The following is a 16,342-nucleotide window of genomic DNA, read 5'->3' as shown; positions in this document are numbered from 1 at the left end:
GGTGGCTGTGGGGAAGATTATACAGTCTCCCTTCCATGCACCGTTTTTTCCCCCACACTGAGTGCAGGGAAGAAAAAGAAAAAACAAAACCAGATGTCCTTCAAATGTTTTCCACCTAGTCTCATGCAGTTTTGTTATTGTCATTGAAATTTCAGTAAGAATAATAATAATAATTAAAATAGTCATAGTCTAAAATGTGGCTTCAGGTGAGAAGTTTCTTCTGTGTTTTTGACAGCTAAAGGTCTTCTCTGGAGTCCATTCTGATTCTGGAGCAACGAATAGATTGGATTTTAAAACACGGAGAGAGAGAGAAGGGTATTTTCTTTTCTTCTTAGTTCAGGGCCTGTGGTAGAGTCACAGCCTTTGCTTTGGCTTATACTGGACAGTTCTCTAGCCTTGAATTGTATGACCTAAAGCAGGGTCATGGATCCAAGGATTCTGAAGAGGGGTACAGAGCTCAAATAGAGTAATCCAAAAAAGAAATAGTGCCATGGTGGTTTTTATGCATGACATGGTATTTGAGCCCATAATGTGACAAAGCTCATCTTTGGTGAGATCCAAAAATTCTGACACCTGAATAATTTTTGTAAGAATAATGCACCAAAAAAAAAAAAAAAAAAAAAAAAGAGAGAATGCAAAATTCTTATTCCCCCTCTGTGTAAGTAAAAGCCAGTGACACTTTGCAACCACAGGAGAGCTCTCTAAGTAGTTTTCTTGCTACTCTTCATTCTTGAGGGCAAGCCTATGGGAAAAATATACTCTTCCAGTCTTGTCGAATGCAATGGATTCCTGTTCAGCCTATGGTTTTGCATTGAATAGATCTAAGACATTCAGGAGAGTTTAATTAAATCATAACTGATGTGTATCAAAAGGAATCAACTAACTTGTTCTAACGTGTAAGATAAAATGACTTCTTCAGCTTTTCTAGCCTTCTGCTTTAAAGTTGAACCTAACTGCTTAGGTCTTTGTGGTTTTCCAGTTCTAGAGAGAGCATTTTGCAGTAATTTGTGTCTTTGTTAAGGATACCACTTCATTAGCTTGGTGTGTGGGAGAGCCAGCCCTTAACAGTGGCAGGGTGGAGGAAGAGAACAGTAGCTGAGACAAGGTATTTTGTCTGTGCAGTTTGGGAAAGAGGGGAAAGGCTGAAGCAGGAACTCGATTAATAAACAGCTGAACTGTATGTAACCTCCAAAGCCCTTGCCTATGGTGCAGACAGAAGAAACTTTTCAGTTTTGTCTTGGCCCAAATGCATCTGTATGTCTCTTTCAGAGTACTCAAGGCAAGGGTAGTGGTCTCCATTATCTTCATGCATGTGTGGAGAGGAGGGATAGATGTGGGCGCTATCTCTTCCCTCCTTGGTGTACAAGTAGCCTAGTAGTCCTCTTGATGACTGCTGCTGCCTTTTTGAATGGGCCTTTGGCCAAAGAGAGAAAGAGAGGAGGAGGAAATGTAAATTCTTGGGACACATGGTCCTCCAGGTGCAAGGGTAAATGCTTTAGTTGCCAAAGTGGCCACAGTATTCCTGCTTCTTTCCACATTTAATTGTGTTCTAGAAATGAAGGTTTGGACAGACTCCATGTTTTTGAGGAAAAGAAAGTCATGACAGCAGTGTCTCATGTGTGCTTGAGCTTTGAACTGCCGACCATGTGGCTGTGACCGAATGTTTATGAGGAGCAGTAGCATCAGGTTACAGCTGCAGATGAGGAAATATGCTTAGAATGTTCATATAGCACCAGAAAAGATGATATTTTGTCACTTTTAGCCGTCTTTTATAACTGACCAAGGGCACCTAGATCCGCAACTGTAGTCACAGAACCCTGGAGCTCTAACATCTCTATAAGTGCATCTTTGCTTCATGAGCATGGTGGGTTCCCGCATCTCTCAAGAACAACTAATGAACAGGTCTGGAGTTCACCACAGACCCATTATACTCAAAAAAAGGAGAGCTGCCAAATTCTTAGTGGGGGATAATGTTTCTTCTCCTCAAACAAGAACACCACCAAGAAGCTAAGATGGAAAGCAACTGGGATTTTTTGTTTTGATTTTATTTAAAATTTCTAGAGCTAAGCATTTCCATCTGTGGGAATGATTAGCTTTTTGCGTGCTTAATATCCCTCTGGGTATTCTTATGTCTTTCTTTAGTTGACACTGAAGGTAGTGGAGGTTGTAAAATCTGAGCACCTAACCACAGGGTAAAGCTTGTGAGCACCAAATTCCAGATGGGACAGTAATAATGAAGGCTCCTGTTGCTCTGGGAGAGCAAAACAGGGTAAAAGACTAAAAATATTACAACCAGATAAATATTTCTCCTGAGTATTTGTCCTTGTTTCACGTGGATTTGACAATAGCAAGGACATTTAATAGGTGATTGAGCAGCCATCGTCCACAGCAGTTGATATGTTACCGAATGCGTCAAAAGCACTGAGTAGGAGACTCGGAGATAACTTCTTAATCTTCGTTGTGGTTTGGGAGAATCCTTCAAACATCTGTAAAAGTACTGTCATGGACTTGCATGTGATGCCTTCATCTGCTAGGTGCAAATGACTTGTAGCTCATTTTGTTGTGCCTGGCATGGAGAGTGATGGTACATGAAATTGAGGAGAGAATGCTCTCTTCTGGAAAGAGAGTGCTACATAGTCAGGCCCAAAGATCTCCTATAGGAAGTAGCAGCTCACCAGTCCCTTAATTGTGGTTTCATCTGTGGAAAAAAGAAATTACTGGTGAGATCTGTGCTAGAGGGCTTACATCTATTTTCATTACTTCTACCCTAGTCAATACATGTTGTGTATTGACCCCCGGCTATGGTTCTAGCCTACCCTTATTTCTGTGCTTGCTTTTAAGATGTGTGATTCATTAAATTCACATCTACGAACATGCCCAGCTCAGTGAGACGTCTTCTGATGAGAGCGAATAAGTGAATTAACCTTCAAAGGAATGGAGCTTGCTGTAAAACCAGCTGATAAGTCTTGTAGATCTTAAGCTTTTTCCTGGGGGTGAATGAGCTTTTGTTTTCAAGAGAAAAACCTGGCTTCTTCATCTGGCTTGATATATTTGAAAGAGAGGGAAAAAGCATGACTTTCTTCAGGTGCCTTTTTTTAACCAAACAAAAAAAACCCACATGTAACAGGAAAATCCTGGGAGTTCTTGAGTGCTCTGACCACTGAGGCTGGATGATCAACCTGAAGCTTGGTTTTAAACAGAAGCCAGCAATAATATACATTACATTATTGTCTGCAGTCTAAACATTGTCACAGTCTCCATTTCACCCCCTGGTACTGTAGAACTGGTTTCTCTTCGTCTGCTGGTCTAAGCCCTGGGGTTTGCCTGCATAATATTTGCTAAGCTAGTCGCAGTGTACTCCAGCTATAAAAACATTGCACATGGTTTTTAACACACACAAAATTGAATCTGCCTCACTTTGATGTTGGTGGCTATGTCATTTGTTTATTGACCAGACAAGTTTTCTCTTTTGATTTCTTTGTTTATGGTGTTTTGGCTGGGAAATTTAGGTGCTTTCAGACACCATAATAAAGACATTGTAAGAGTGTGGCAGGATGAATCCTTCTGCTAAGTATGTAACTCATTGTGCTTCCTGAAATAGCAGTTAATTTTGGAGACTGCATGGATTCCATACATTTTATTAGCTTCACTTGTAATCTTTTGGGGTTTTAGAGGAAGTTTCTGTGCAAGGGTCAAATCCTTTTCTCTTTGGAACTTTGAAGGAGTCAAGATGTTTCAGCTACATTGACTGACATGCTGGAAGTCAGGATTGGAGCACAAGTCCTTTTTCTGTGGCCTCTTGAAAGCCCCTGTCAATTTTGAAGTTGAGTTCATGAAAGAGCTTAGCAGAACCTGATCTCCATTGAATGATTTTTTTTTCCCCAAGTGCTTTGTGGTGCCAGAGGAAGTCCCTAGAGCTTCTTGCTCTTCTTCCTTCAGTGATCAGCACCTTTCTTCACATGCCTTCTTCTCTGTTGTCCAGCTCTTGTGTAGGCTGACTGGAGAACAATGTGGTTTCCAACCCAAGTTCTCACTATGAGAGAAAGAACTATATTGACAATGAAGTAGGACCAGTACTCTTTTCATATGCAATAAACTGAATTTTCACATTTCAGTGGGGATTCACATGTGGGGATAAAGAAGTAGGGGGTTATTAACTAGTGCTTCCAGAACATGCACCCAAAATATCAATAGTTTGGTAGTAGTCTCTTTCTGATCAAGGAGACTGGTGGTGAGCAAGTGTCTCAGCACTAGTCATGTTAGAGATGTGACATGGATAGCAGAATGTCACCCCTGCACATTCCAGGTGATTACGTGTACTGCACAGAAACTCTAGGTACTGATCAGTTGTCTCTGTCCTGTATGGGTCACCATATCCCTGAAGTGCTGAGTCTGCTGTGCATGAGGAATACATGCCGACAGTCTGCTCCAGGTGAGAAGTATAGGAAAGATTGTGCAAACTTTCTCATCAGATAATTTAGAGCTGCTGTAAATCAAACTGATGCCATTCAGCTGAAGAAGTGTTTTGAACACTGTTTTCTTCCCAAGTGCTCAACAGAAAACATAAACCTTTCTCTGTCTTTTTTTGGTAAGGTGGTTTTGGAAGATTGCAAGCCAACTTCCAAGTGTTTCTGGATTTATATAGCAAGCAAAGCACTTATTAAACTCTTGCTTTGTTTTTCACAGTTCATTCCAACGATTAGTATGCACATTAAATGCACACTCAATCACACAGAATTTTAATTTATTTTCAGACTGGACAGAAAAATTGCAGAGTCATACCTCCTAGCGTAAATGACTGCTATTTGGAATCTGACTTTTGCACTTTACTAAAAAATAAAACAAGAATTCTGGAATAATAGAAAAACATTCTTTAACTAGAGCAATTGCAAGCTGCCATGTTTTAACATCTTTGTATCCTTTATCTTATCATTAGCATTCCTGAGAATAAGTATTTACTTGATATACGATGGAATGGCAATAAGGGCATTTTGCTGATTGTTCTAGCACCTTTTTGCTTCTTCATGAATTTATCATCACAAATTCCTTAGTATACCAAATAGGTGGCAAAGAATGTGACTTTGGACTTCACTTATTGGACTGTTCTGGTTAGGATGCATTTTTCCTTTATCACTTAGTTTTTCTGATAAAACACCTTTGATGAAGATGGTATCTGTATGACAGCAGCTGACTTTATGAGATGAACCAAAAAACCAGAGGTGGGGCTGGCAGAATAGATTCAATACAAAGAAAGATATGCCACCCATCTTGTAAGTGAGCAGTATTATCAATATTGCATATATGGGCCTATGCCAAGGCAAATTTAAGACAAATAAATATATAGAAACGCTCTTGTGCAACTTGGATAAGTAAGTTCTCTGCAAAGTGACCTCTCTTACACAAGTACTGATTGAACGCTGCATTTTGAAGCATGTGAATACATAGCCATTCACTAAGCTTCTTTACTTTAACAGAGTGCAGATGACAGCTCAGAGGAATAAAAGCTCCTAACTTTAATGATGTTATGCACAAGCTCCATTCGGGGGCAGTGATTCAGATCAGCTGATGGGAAAATTTCTTTGCTGTTAATCTTGCAATGTTTACACATTTTCCTATGTATTCAATAAGTTTCTCCCAGAAGGAATGTTGTGTGGTTGTTTGACATTATTTAGTTTCTAGAAACCATTAAAAAGCATTGTTTTTCTTACTTGTCTCATTTTCTTCTCTAACTGGACTGATATCTGCTATATAGTTGCAATCATTTTGACTACTAATGTTCATATACATCATGGCTCCTGTGTAAGAGGATAAGTGAATAGTCAGTCCTCACAACAGAGGGGGCTGCTCTCAAGAGGTCTTTCTTTGTCTCCATTGTTTCATTGGGACAGTACGGTGGGATAACTACATCTATCCGTCTATATTGGCCATGATAGCAGGTCTGCCCCTTGTTGCAGAAAAAGCTGTCTTCTGAAGATTTTTTTAATAAAAAAGTGCTTTATCCATGTGGTCTGAAGAGCTGAATGAAGCATGCTGGTACTTCTGAGGATGAGTGATTCTTTGCTTTCCTTATCTGTCCCTCTCCAATAGACAGACTCTGTCCCTTTAGCCTCTGAGGTAGAAACTCCCTACAACATGTATGAAGAAACTTACACTATGGAATTGATATTACAGCTGTAATAACAAATCACAGTTTCTACCTAGGAGGAAAAAGAAAATTGGCACATTGCCTCCTTTCACACTTGCATTCCTTTCAAGTCCAAAATAAGTGTAATATTGATGTGAATGAAAATGCTTCGGGTGATGTAGTTTCTGTCTGCCTTTTGCTAGATTGCCTTAGACAACAGAGGAGGTAAGACAGATTGCATGTCCAATATGAATAAGCAGTGCTTTCCTGCAACAGTGAATGTTGTGTTCTGGCCTACTGTAGTTGAGGAAGAGAATTATTGTCCTGTAAGAAATATTTTGAATTTGCACTGCTTTCTACAGCTGAACATGTTTTTAGGTCTCATCAGTTCTATCTAAAATGTGAGCAAAAACTAGAAAGGAGTGAGTTTACTGTTTCATTACCAGGACGTGAACATTAAAGCCTTGATTTTATTTATAGTCTTTGGGTGAATGAGGCAACCAAGCCAACTGCATAATGGTGGTTTAGCTTGAAAGTAAAATGTTAGACATGCTAGTTCTTTTGTTTCAGTTTCCAATAGAATGGCTGTTATTTACGAATTGTTATTCTGTGGAAGCTAAGCTATGCTACCAGAATTCTTGATTAATTCAGGTTTTTTTTCACATGAAAAAGTCTTTGTGCACGCAACATTTCTGGTGCATTACTTTACTTTTTTTTCCCCGTGGGGAAAGATGAGACTGATGGAAATATGACATTAGAAGCTTCTGTGGAGCAGCCAGTGAAGAACATCTGCTTTTTTTGTGTGTGTCTCAAGTGAGATTCTAGTGATGAGTAAAAAGGTCAGGTAAGAGTCTTGCAGATGTAAAGTTTTGTTCTACTGAGAAAGTAAATTCGGTTGGACTGGATTTGTTAGCATAGCTGAGTTGCAAAGTCTACTGCAACAGAGGTCACAGGAGCTTCAAGGCTGCTGTTACCTCTGCCTAGAGACTGAGGGAGGGAGTCAATCTCCAACCACAGTGTACTTCATGGCATAAAGTTTGCGTGTAAATGCTCATGCTTTGTGGTAGATTAATTTTCATATTCAAATCTGGGATATTTGATTTTCTAGCTATCTGTGTTTTTTTAAGCAAAAAACTATTCAGACAAATTTTGTAAAAAAAAAAAAAAACCCAACCTTGCAGGACACTGACTGGAAGAGGGGAACTAAACTGACCTGATGGTGGAATGTGATACTCAGTCTTTGTTATCTTTGTTTTCTTCCCCTAGGTGAAGTGGTTCATGTCTCAGCCCCCGAGAAGCTCACCTTTGAGGAAGCTGAAGAGCTGTGTCAGAAAAGAGATGGTGTTCTTGCTTCTGTTGGGAACCTGTATGTTGCCTGGAGGAATGGCTTTGACCAGTGCGACTATGGCTGGCTGGCAGACGGCAGTGTTCGTTACCCAGCCTCAGTGGCAAGACCCCAGTGTGGTGGAGGTTTACTTGGGGTGAGAACCCTGTATCGCTATGAGAACCAAACAGGCTTTCCTTACCCAGATAGCAAGTTTGATGCCTACTGCTATGAACGTAAGCTTTTTTTAGTTATAATTTTCAGTATGCTCACCATGCTAACCTGAAAGTGTTTTATTCAATGTGTGTTTCCTATCAGTTTTTGCAGCACGCATGAGTTTTTAAAAAATTGTTTTATCACTATGGCTTTACAAAAAAGAGAGAAGCTGAACTGAAACGAATGTCTTAAAGTAACATTGGCAGATAAACATAGGCAAAGTTTTAAGGTAAGATTTCAGCCCAAGTAGTGTTTTTACACAGAGTGACACACCATGCCCACAGTCTGTGGATACACCCATCCTGAGTCTGTGGATACTACATATTTTAGTGCTTAAATGCATCCTGGTATCTTTGTGTCGTGTCAATGGACATAAGAACAGAAGAAATGTCCTATTTGACCAGGTGAATGACTGTCATCTAACTTGATGTTCTGTCTCCAGTGATGGTACAAAGAGAGGGTGTTTACAGACTTCATACAAGCCTGGCCATTTTCAGGTCTCTGAGGTGCTGGTAATTTGGGTGCTATCTCTGGATTCCAGGCATTTTGTCTCATCATATTTTTAGACTTCTAAAGCAGTTGTAAGTTCTCCTCTCACTCACTCAGTGTTTCATATGCCAGTCAGCTGGCACTGAGAATGGTCTAAATTGCGTTTCTTACTGCTGCTTGTTTCCCTCGTGGTATTTTCAAAGGCACATCGAGCATTTGCCACATTCACCTGGTAGATTGCTTCCGTCTAAACCAGATCTCCTGTCAGCTTTCCTTTGGCTTTGGATTTAAATATTCCTCTGTGATCTCTTCCATCTTCAGTGCCAGCAGTCTGGCTCTGCTGTTATTATGGTGTAGCCTATCCTTGCATATGTTCCTGTTGTCCCAAAAGGTTCGCCATCTTCTAAGTGTACCTGAATTTCTCTTCCCTATATCGTCTCACCTGTGCATCAGTTCCAGATTCCTACCTGTTTTCCAGGCCTTCCTGGAACTGGCAGTACTTCATACACCACCACCATGAAGGTTCTGGTCTCATCTAGCTGGCCTCCTCCAGAGCGTGCCTTCTACATTTCTCTCTGTCACTAGTGATGTACACCTCCAGAAACCCATTTATGCATCTCATGATGTGCATCATGTAAGTTTCTGTGTAGCCCTTTCAAATACCACAGACCAACTGTCTCTGTCTGTTGAGAGAGAAACCCGTCACCTTACTTCTATGCTTTAAGTTGTCCTCCATCACAGGAGTGTTCTTTGTGCAAGAGAACACTGATACTGCTGGTAGGTGCATCACATCTAAGAGATCAGAATCCTTCTTCCCAGCTGTATATCCTGCCTCCCTCAGACTTGCAGCCTCCTCAGCAGTGTAGGGAGGTTGGACTGCTCAATATTTTTCCTACGGGCCTCTCTGTTCAAGGAAGTTCCTGTGGTTGCAAATAGTACAATTGACATTAACATGTAAAGGCTACTTGTGTTGGATTAAAAGTTCAGAACTTGGTCTTTAACTATGAACGTGTAGGTTTTTTTGGACTCAGTCCTGTGACTGTAAGTCAGAACTGCTTGAAACGTGCAGCCTGTACTGTCCTCATTTTTGTGGATGATGAACCAATTGCAGCAGTAGATCTTTCCAACTAAGGCATTTAAGGCTCATTTATGAACAAACTTTACTGCCTGAGAACAAATCCCAACATCTGATGTAACGTTACAGTCTGGCTGTTCTCAGACACTCCTCTCAGTGATATTTTAAAATATGATTTATTTTTTCCTTTGTTGCTTGTGGGTAAGATGTTCCAAAACTTTACATGTGGAAGTAGTCTTAATGGACTTCAAGGGAGCTGCATACAGGAATAAAGACTAGTTAAGTTCAGAAGAGTGTGCTCTAAACTGCAGAGCAGAGTTTTGTCATATCATTCCTTTTGTTCCTCCCCTAAGTTGTTTATGATCAGTTTGAAGTGTTGTGGGTAAAAATTTACTTTATTGGGGATGAATTTCATCAGTCCCTCTAAAAGACCAAAGTAGGGACTGGTCATTTTGCCTGTAAGCTAATCTTTAACTAGGACAAACTCCAACTTCCTATTTGTGTGAATTTCACCCCTTTCAAACAACATCTACCGATGTTCTTTCTGGAAGTTTTAGTTAACAAATTCTAGTGACAAACCATTTGTTCTAAAAACATCCTTGATAAGTGTTGGGTTGTTGCCTTTTGTATAAGTGCTTTTTCTGCAAACTCTTGCCCTTGATATGTGGAGAATAAATATTTCATCAGTTTGCAACCCAGGAAGTAGACAGTCTAGACCCTTCACAAGAAAAAAAAGACTAAACAGAACCAACACAATTTGGTAGACAGCAGGATGCTCTCTAGCAATTATAATTGCGATCAACATTACATCAAAGTTAATTAAATGCTGCTAGCTAGATGACTCAGGTTTTGCCAAATACATCTGGTTTTGTGTAGCCAAATGAAGGAGTGTAATGTTGAACTGTGTACCCTTCTTCAGCATGCCTGTCTGCCACATTTTTCAGAAGTTACTGAAAGCTTTCTCTCCCTCCTAGAAGGTGCTTGGGATCTCACAGGAACCAGCTGTAACTCTTCATTGCTTCTGCTAAAAGATTTATGCAAGTGGTGAGTAATGCGACTCACTGCCTAGAGTCTTGGTCTTTCACATCTCAAGCAGCTGCCTGAAGCAGAGACTACAGAGTGAGTCACTCTCTCCTGTTGGAGACTTGGAGTTGGTCCCTTTTTCGGGGCAGAAAGAGAGAGAGAAAGAAAAAAGTTGCTCTACAGGATAGCAGGAGACTTGAATTTAAGTCCTTGTTTCAAATAATATTTTGTCTGGAAGTTTCTTCCAAAACTTCCCAGTATCTCTATTTCAAAGTTTTGGTGTAGTAGTCCACCACATAAAGCCCACTGTCCCCAGGCTCTGACTGATTTTATAGCTCAATATGAAGCCTTTATGCAGTGATCCCCACTGTGCCAGACAATGAAACTGTCTTCCTCAAGACCTTGAATCTTTCCACATAACTCCAATCCGATGCTTATAACTCTTCCTGTGTTCATTGCACATCTCACATTACGTTGTTTTGTTTTCCTCCTTGCCTGAATACCCAGTCACACCAGCAAAAAACTTCTGCTGCTGAAAAAGAAGGAGAAAAGGATGTCATTACATGCATTTTATGAGATATTGGTCAGCTAAAGGGAAAAACACAGAGTGTGAACAGGGCAGGATCAAGCCAGCTATCCAGGTAGCACCAGTGTCGAAGGTCTGCAGCACAGATGTTTGTACAGTGATCTCAGATTTTACAGCATCCCTGTAAAGTTTCCCCTGCCTCCTGTGTGAAGGATAGCGATGTTCCCATTGACTCAGCTCTGAGCATAATGGCCACATGTTGCACGCTTAGTCTGAAGTGAAAAGGCAATGGTGAAGGACCTGTGCCTGCCACTTTTACTCATGCTGAGTAATACTATTCTCCCTGAATAAGGTCACCAAAATAAATACCTCCCAGACACAGAAAGGCTGAGTCCAGTGCTTGAATTTACACATACTCTGAAGCAATAGATTTGTGACAAAGCTGGCCTCTGTTTTAGTCATTACAAAGACAAATCATATATTTAAGAAAGGGGATATCTCTTTCTTCAGCCCTGCTTAAAATCTTCACTCCTATGCTGTGAAAAATCTCAAAATATTGATTTTAAATTGCAGTTAAAAGAAACTTCAATCTGTATTTTGGACATTTTACTTAATTTTAAAAAAGGAATCATATTTATTAAAATACATGAAAAACAGTAACCCAAGCAGTAAATTCAACTTAAAAAGGACATGCACCAGTTTCAATAAAACAGCCAACCTGGACAACATTTAACAGTACAGTTAAGTTCAGGATTTTAACTTCAGCAGTATTCTGGTTACCAAATTACATTGCATAAAGTGTCTTGACTTTATGAAAATAAAAGTGGCCCAGACTAATAATACATGATTTAAAATCTAAAAATCTTGTTATAAAAACCCCAAACCTTCTTCACTTTGATCACAAGTGTTTTTTACTCTACAGAAACCACACAGCTGAGTTTCTGAACATTATCCGCGCGTTTCATCTCATCGCTCCAAGACTTTTGCCAGACTTTTTAGTTCTTTTTTTTCTGAGAGGTACCTAATCTTGTATCTGATGGGGCTTGAAAAAGTTTCAAGTTAGACACATGGTTAAGTATTTGAAGCTCTTTGGAGGCCATCATCAGAAGAAAAGTTTTTCGAGTATTAATATATAGAACTTATGACATACTAACATATTTACAATTAAAAGGTAGAACAACTGCTGCTGAACAGTTATGTTTATTTGTAAGAGAATAAAACATTGTATCACCAAAAAAAAAAAAGAGATCATTTTTAATTGATACCTATTTAATAGTTCTTGCAGAGAGCTATAGGGTATTTATTTAACTCCATCCCCCAGCAACCTCAGTCACGGTGGATCTAATTCACTGATGTTTGTGGGAATCTTGCCACAGGCTTCAGCTGACTTTGGATGGGGTGTTTCATACTACAGCATCTGTAGAATAAGTTGCATTCCAGAAATGCACTAATCAAAATGTATACAGTTTTTTTCTTATATACCTGCAACAAAACTGAATTTGATTAACTTCATTCACATAGATGGTTGAATTTTTGAAACATAAATCTGCATTTTGCAGAGAAACACTGATTTATTAAACCTGAATTCTTTCATAGACCTGTATTGATTTTGGCGAAACTGGCAGCAAAACATTTTTTGCTTGTCTCAAAACACATGTTAACTGTTTTCCTCTGGATTTGACAATTTTATTTCAGATTCATTTTTTCATTTTGGCTTTGTTTCATGCACCTGTGTTGTTTCTCTTTGGTTATACCACTTTGGTTTGGCATTATGATTTTATTTTAGCTGGAGTTTGGAAAATTCCAATTCTGAGACAGCATTGCCGTATGTGTTCATCGTGAATGGAGTCCACATTGTTTTGATTGTTTCAATACAGCCCCATCAAGAGCGTATCCAAGTCAACTGCTGCGTGTGACTGAGGGCCTCTTTCTTTGATGCTTCATCTATCTAAAGCTCAAAATCAGAACACACTTTTACAGCAGAAGTATAGGAAGCAGCAGCCTCCATAGTATGTATCAGGACAAACCTTTGTAAGATGAAGATGGAGAATAATTCTCTCTCTGCAAACCTGTCCCCTGCCAACCCCAAAACCTCTCAAACCAAACCCTGTGTTTCTTGTCAGTTCAAGTAAGAGTATTTCGCTAGAACATAAGTGTTTGTTAATGTAGGGCAACTTGCAAGCACTGCTCTTGTATGGAGGAATTCAGAGCACGGAAAGAGAAAGAAGACCCCTTTTTTGGGATGTCCTACAGCATGAGCCACCATGCTTGTAGGCTAAGGCTCAGAAAATACCAACTGTGCTCCACTTGTCTGACAGCAGAAAGGATAGGATTTTAGGCATAGCTCAAAAGTTGGCAGAAGAAATGTTGTCTTCCCTTTTGCTGCATGTGACTTAGTTTGGAAAACTTTGAATAACTGGGCAGTTGTCTCCTTCTCCACAGCACCCCTCGGTAGCTACATGTCCCAGCTATTTCCTGGGTGACGGAATTATTTCCAGCCAGATGTCAGAGACTGTATGACAGGAGATCTGTGGATTCTTGATCAGTTTGGGAATGACCACAGAATACTGAACATATGGGGTGTGGTGACACCCAGGGAACAAAATTTTCAATCTAAAGAAAGTGAACAAAAAAATGGTTATCTTAGATGAAGTACCAATAGAGTACTGAACATAATAAAAACAGTGTCCTCCACCATTTCACAGTCCGGTATCAAAATGGGTAAAACGCCTTTAAGCAGGAAAGCATCTCAAGGTCATGGCACTGACCAGAGTGTATACAAGGCAGTTGGCTCTGCTCCTGCTTCCTTTTATCCTCCATGAAGGTGAAGCTATCCAAAGAGCTTAAGCTGCCTCAGCAAGGCAGCTATCACCTCATAACAATGCTCTAGCTTTTACTATTTTGCCAAGAAGGTAGATCCCTGTGCTTCTCTCAGGTATGCAGTTTAGCGAGACCTACATAGCTGCAGAGATCTCCAGTAATATCTTGAATCAGGTGTAGGAGTAATAAATCCTGGAAGCTCTCTGCTGGGTTTATAGAAACAGGTGAACATCATGGAGGCTGTGCACACTAACAGCTTGCAGCATGTTTCTTACCACACTCTGCTTCAGTTGCATGGTGAAGGAATTTTGAGAAGTCAGTCAAACCATTCTGAAAACGGCAAGAAGATCTCAATCATTTCAGACAATCCTGAGCACTAGACCTCACTAGTACCTCACCCTTAGAAGGAGGAGAGGTGGTGGCTGGGTGCAGCTCGACCTCCTAAATGCTGTGTAAAGTATGAGCAGAGGGAACCCGATTTATCAGTCTAAGTGATGTATGTGGAGCAACTGTTCAGAGCCTCAGGAGGTAGAGCTTCAGGAGGGGCTTCTTTTTCCAGAGCCAGTGAACTTGCATTTATCTGAGTGATTGAAAACTGGGTTCCTTAAGAATAGTCCTTAAGTAAACATTGTGGACAAAGGCAAAGAGGAAAGAAAAGATGACAGAACTGAAGGCATTTCCCTTTCATTCCCTCAGACCACTGAACAGGTCAGGTAACAAGGACTGGATTAAGAGCAATGAGGTGAAGAAGTAAAAGATCCATCCTTTTTGGTGTTCAAGTACAGGAAATATAAATTGATTTTACTCATTGTTGCCTTTGCTTACTGCTGTGGGAACTGAGTACCGCTCATGGGACATGAGGGTAATTTGTCTCCTTTCACACTGGGTGGGGAGAGCAAAGCAGCCAGATTTTTGCTGTTGGTTCCTGACCCAAGTGGCACTCTTGGCGCTCTTTTTTTTTCGTCAAGATAATGGTGTCTAAAGTCTTGATGTGTGTCTGGAAAAAACAATTTGAGGTCACTGCCTTAAGTCTTATTATTTGTTTCAATCTGAACAAAATGGATTCAAAATAAGGTTTGTTCCTGAACATTCCCATTTTCTGTAATGAGAGGTATACTGTATATTTACTACTTGTAAGTAATACAGTCACCCCAAATTCACCAACAGAACTGCTGTGCCATGCCTGTTTAGTAAGTAAAATGCACAAGTGAATATTGTCTTTTACAGTCGGGAAGCAAATATTGTTGTTTGCATTTGGTGCCGGCATACAGATTTCAATTGGAAGAGCTGACTGAAGAGGATCACTGATTTTTTGTCCTCTTTGGCAGTTTTATTATAAATAACGTGTGAGGAAAAATACTTTTTGCTATTTTCTTTTGCAGATAGATTGGCAGGTTATAATTCGTTCACAGAACTACACTTGCATGTAGGAAAACCAGAAGATAACATATACTTGCCACTTTAACCATCTGACTTCAGAAGTTATGAAACAGCAAGTTGTTTTACTTGAGTGTTTGTGTTCATAGAACTAATAGAGCTGCTACTTCTGCTGTTTTGTTAGCTGGAAAAGAAGAGGATGCATGACCTTGTGTTATGTTTTTAAGTCTTTCCTCACAAATAAGATAGACCGATAGCTTTTACTTTTTTTTTTTTTTTTAAGAATCACATTCATTTTCTGTGATATTGTACATATTTTGTAAGTGGGAATGGATCTTGTGTTTAGATCTTAAAATTATTTTTCTCATTGCATTTGGCTCATGTTTAGATGTCAAATGCATTGTAGGTAAATGCGAATATAGCTGCAGTATCATATCTTGAATCATCTTTATGCTACCACAGGTCTCATAATTAATGAGCAGAACTCTACATCCTTTGTCCACCTTTCGGCTTCCTGAAATGAGTGAATGAGTCAGTGAGAGGTTTCTGGCTCAGTCTGTAGCCCAGAGCACCAATTTTTTTTTTCTTTTAAATCTCTTCTTAGTCCTAGACTTGTCCAGTTTGGGGGGTTCTGCCAGTAATTTAAACTCCAGCTGGCATAACTCTTGGAGCCAGGGGAACATTGAGGACTGTCCTCTCTGCCAGGGTTGGTAGCAGGTAAGGGACAGACACACAGAAGAAACCTAATAAAGCAGCAAACAGAAGTTTATATACAAAAAATATGTAAAAATTAAGCAACGTAACCTCTCTGCATAGAAATCATGCTCTAAATGGGCTGGAAGATGACAAACCATTAATTTTGACTGTGTCAACATTACTGATATTTTGGAATATTTATTTTGGCTGTTATTCACAGAAAGAATTCACTGTTTCCAGGTTTTGTTCTAATTTAAAACATTTTTTTGTTCCTTTGGCTGTTGGCAATGACACAACAGCCAACCATGTCCTGGGCTGCATCAAAAACAGCATGACCAGCAGTCGAGGGAGGTGATTCTCCTCCTCTGCTCTCTCTCATGAGACCCACCCCCCCCACGGTGCTGCATCCAGCTCTGGGGTCCTCAGCATGGGAAGGACATGGACCTGTTGGATTGAGTCCAGAGGAGGCCACGAAGATGGTCAGAGGGGGCTGGAGCACCTCCTGTATAAGGACAAGCTGAGAGAGTTGGGGTTGTTCAGCCTGGAGAAGAGAAGGCTCCAGGGAGACCTTACAGCAGCCTTCCAGTGCTGAAAGGGGGATACAGGAGAGATGGGGAGGCTCTTGATCAGGGGATGCAGGTATAGGAAGATGTGTAATGGTTTTAAGCTGAA

General features: G+C 40.1%; 1 protein-coding gene across 1 annotated transcript in view; it reads left to right on the top strand.

The window, feature by feature from the left end:
• The window catches only part of LOC104470416 (versican core protein-like), a gene marked incomplete at its 3' end in the record, with an annotated part of 49,169 nt that overhangs the window by 25,466 nt on the left and 7,361 nt on the right, over positions 1-16,342 (top strand). The window contains exon 5 of the mRNA XM_010085344.1: positions 7,391-7,684. Coding sequence (XP_010083646.1) covers positions 7,391-7,684 — 294 coding nt within the window. The remainder of the gene's footprint in view (positions 1-7,390; positions 7,685-16,342) is intronic.

The sequence above is a fragment of the Pterocles gutturalis genome, unplaced genomic scaffold (assembly GCF_000699245.1).
Source record: "Pterocles gutturalis isolate BGI_N339 unplaced genomic scaffold, ASM69924v1 scaffold44186, whole genome shotgun sequence".
NCBI classification, from domain to species: Eukaryota; Metazoa; Chordata; class Aves; order Pterocliformes; family Pteroclidae; genus Pterocles; species Pterocles gutturalis.
This window is presented reverse-complemented; position numbering and strand designations above follow the sequence as displayed.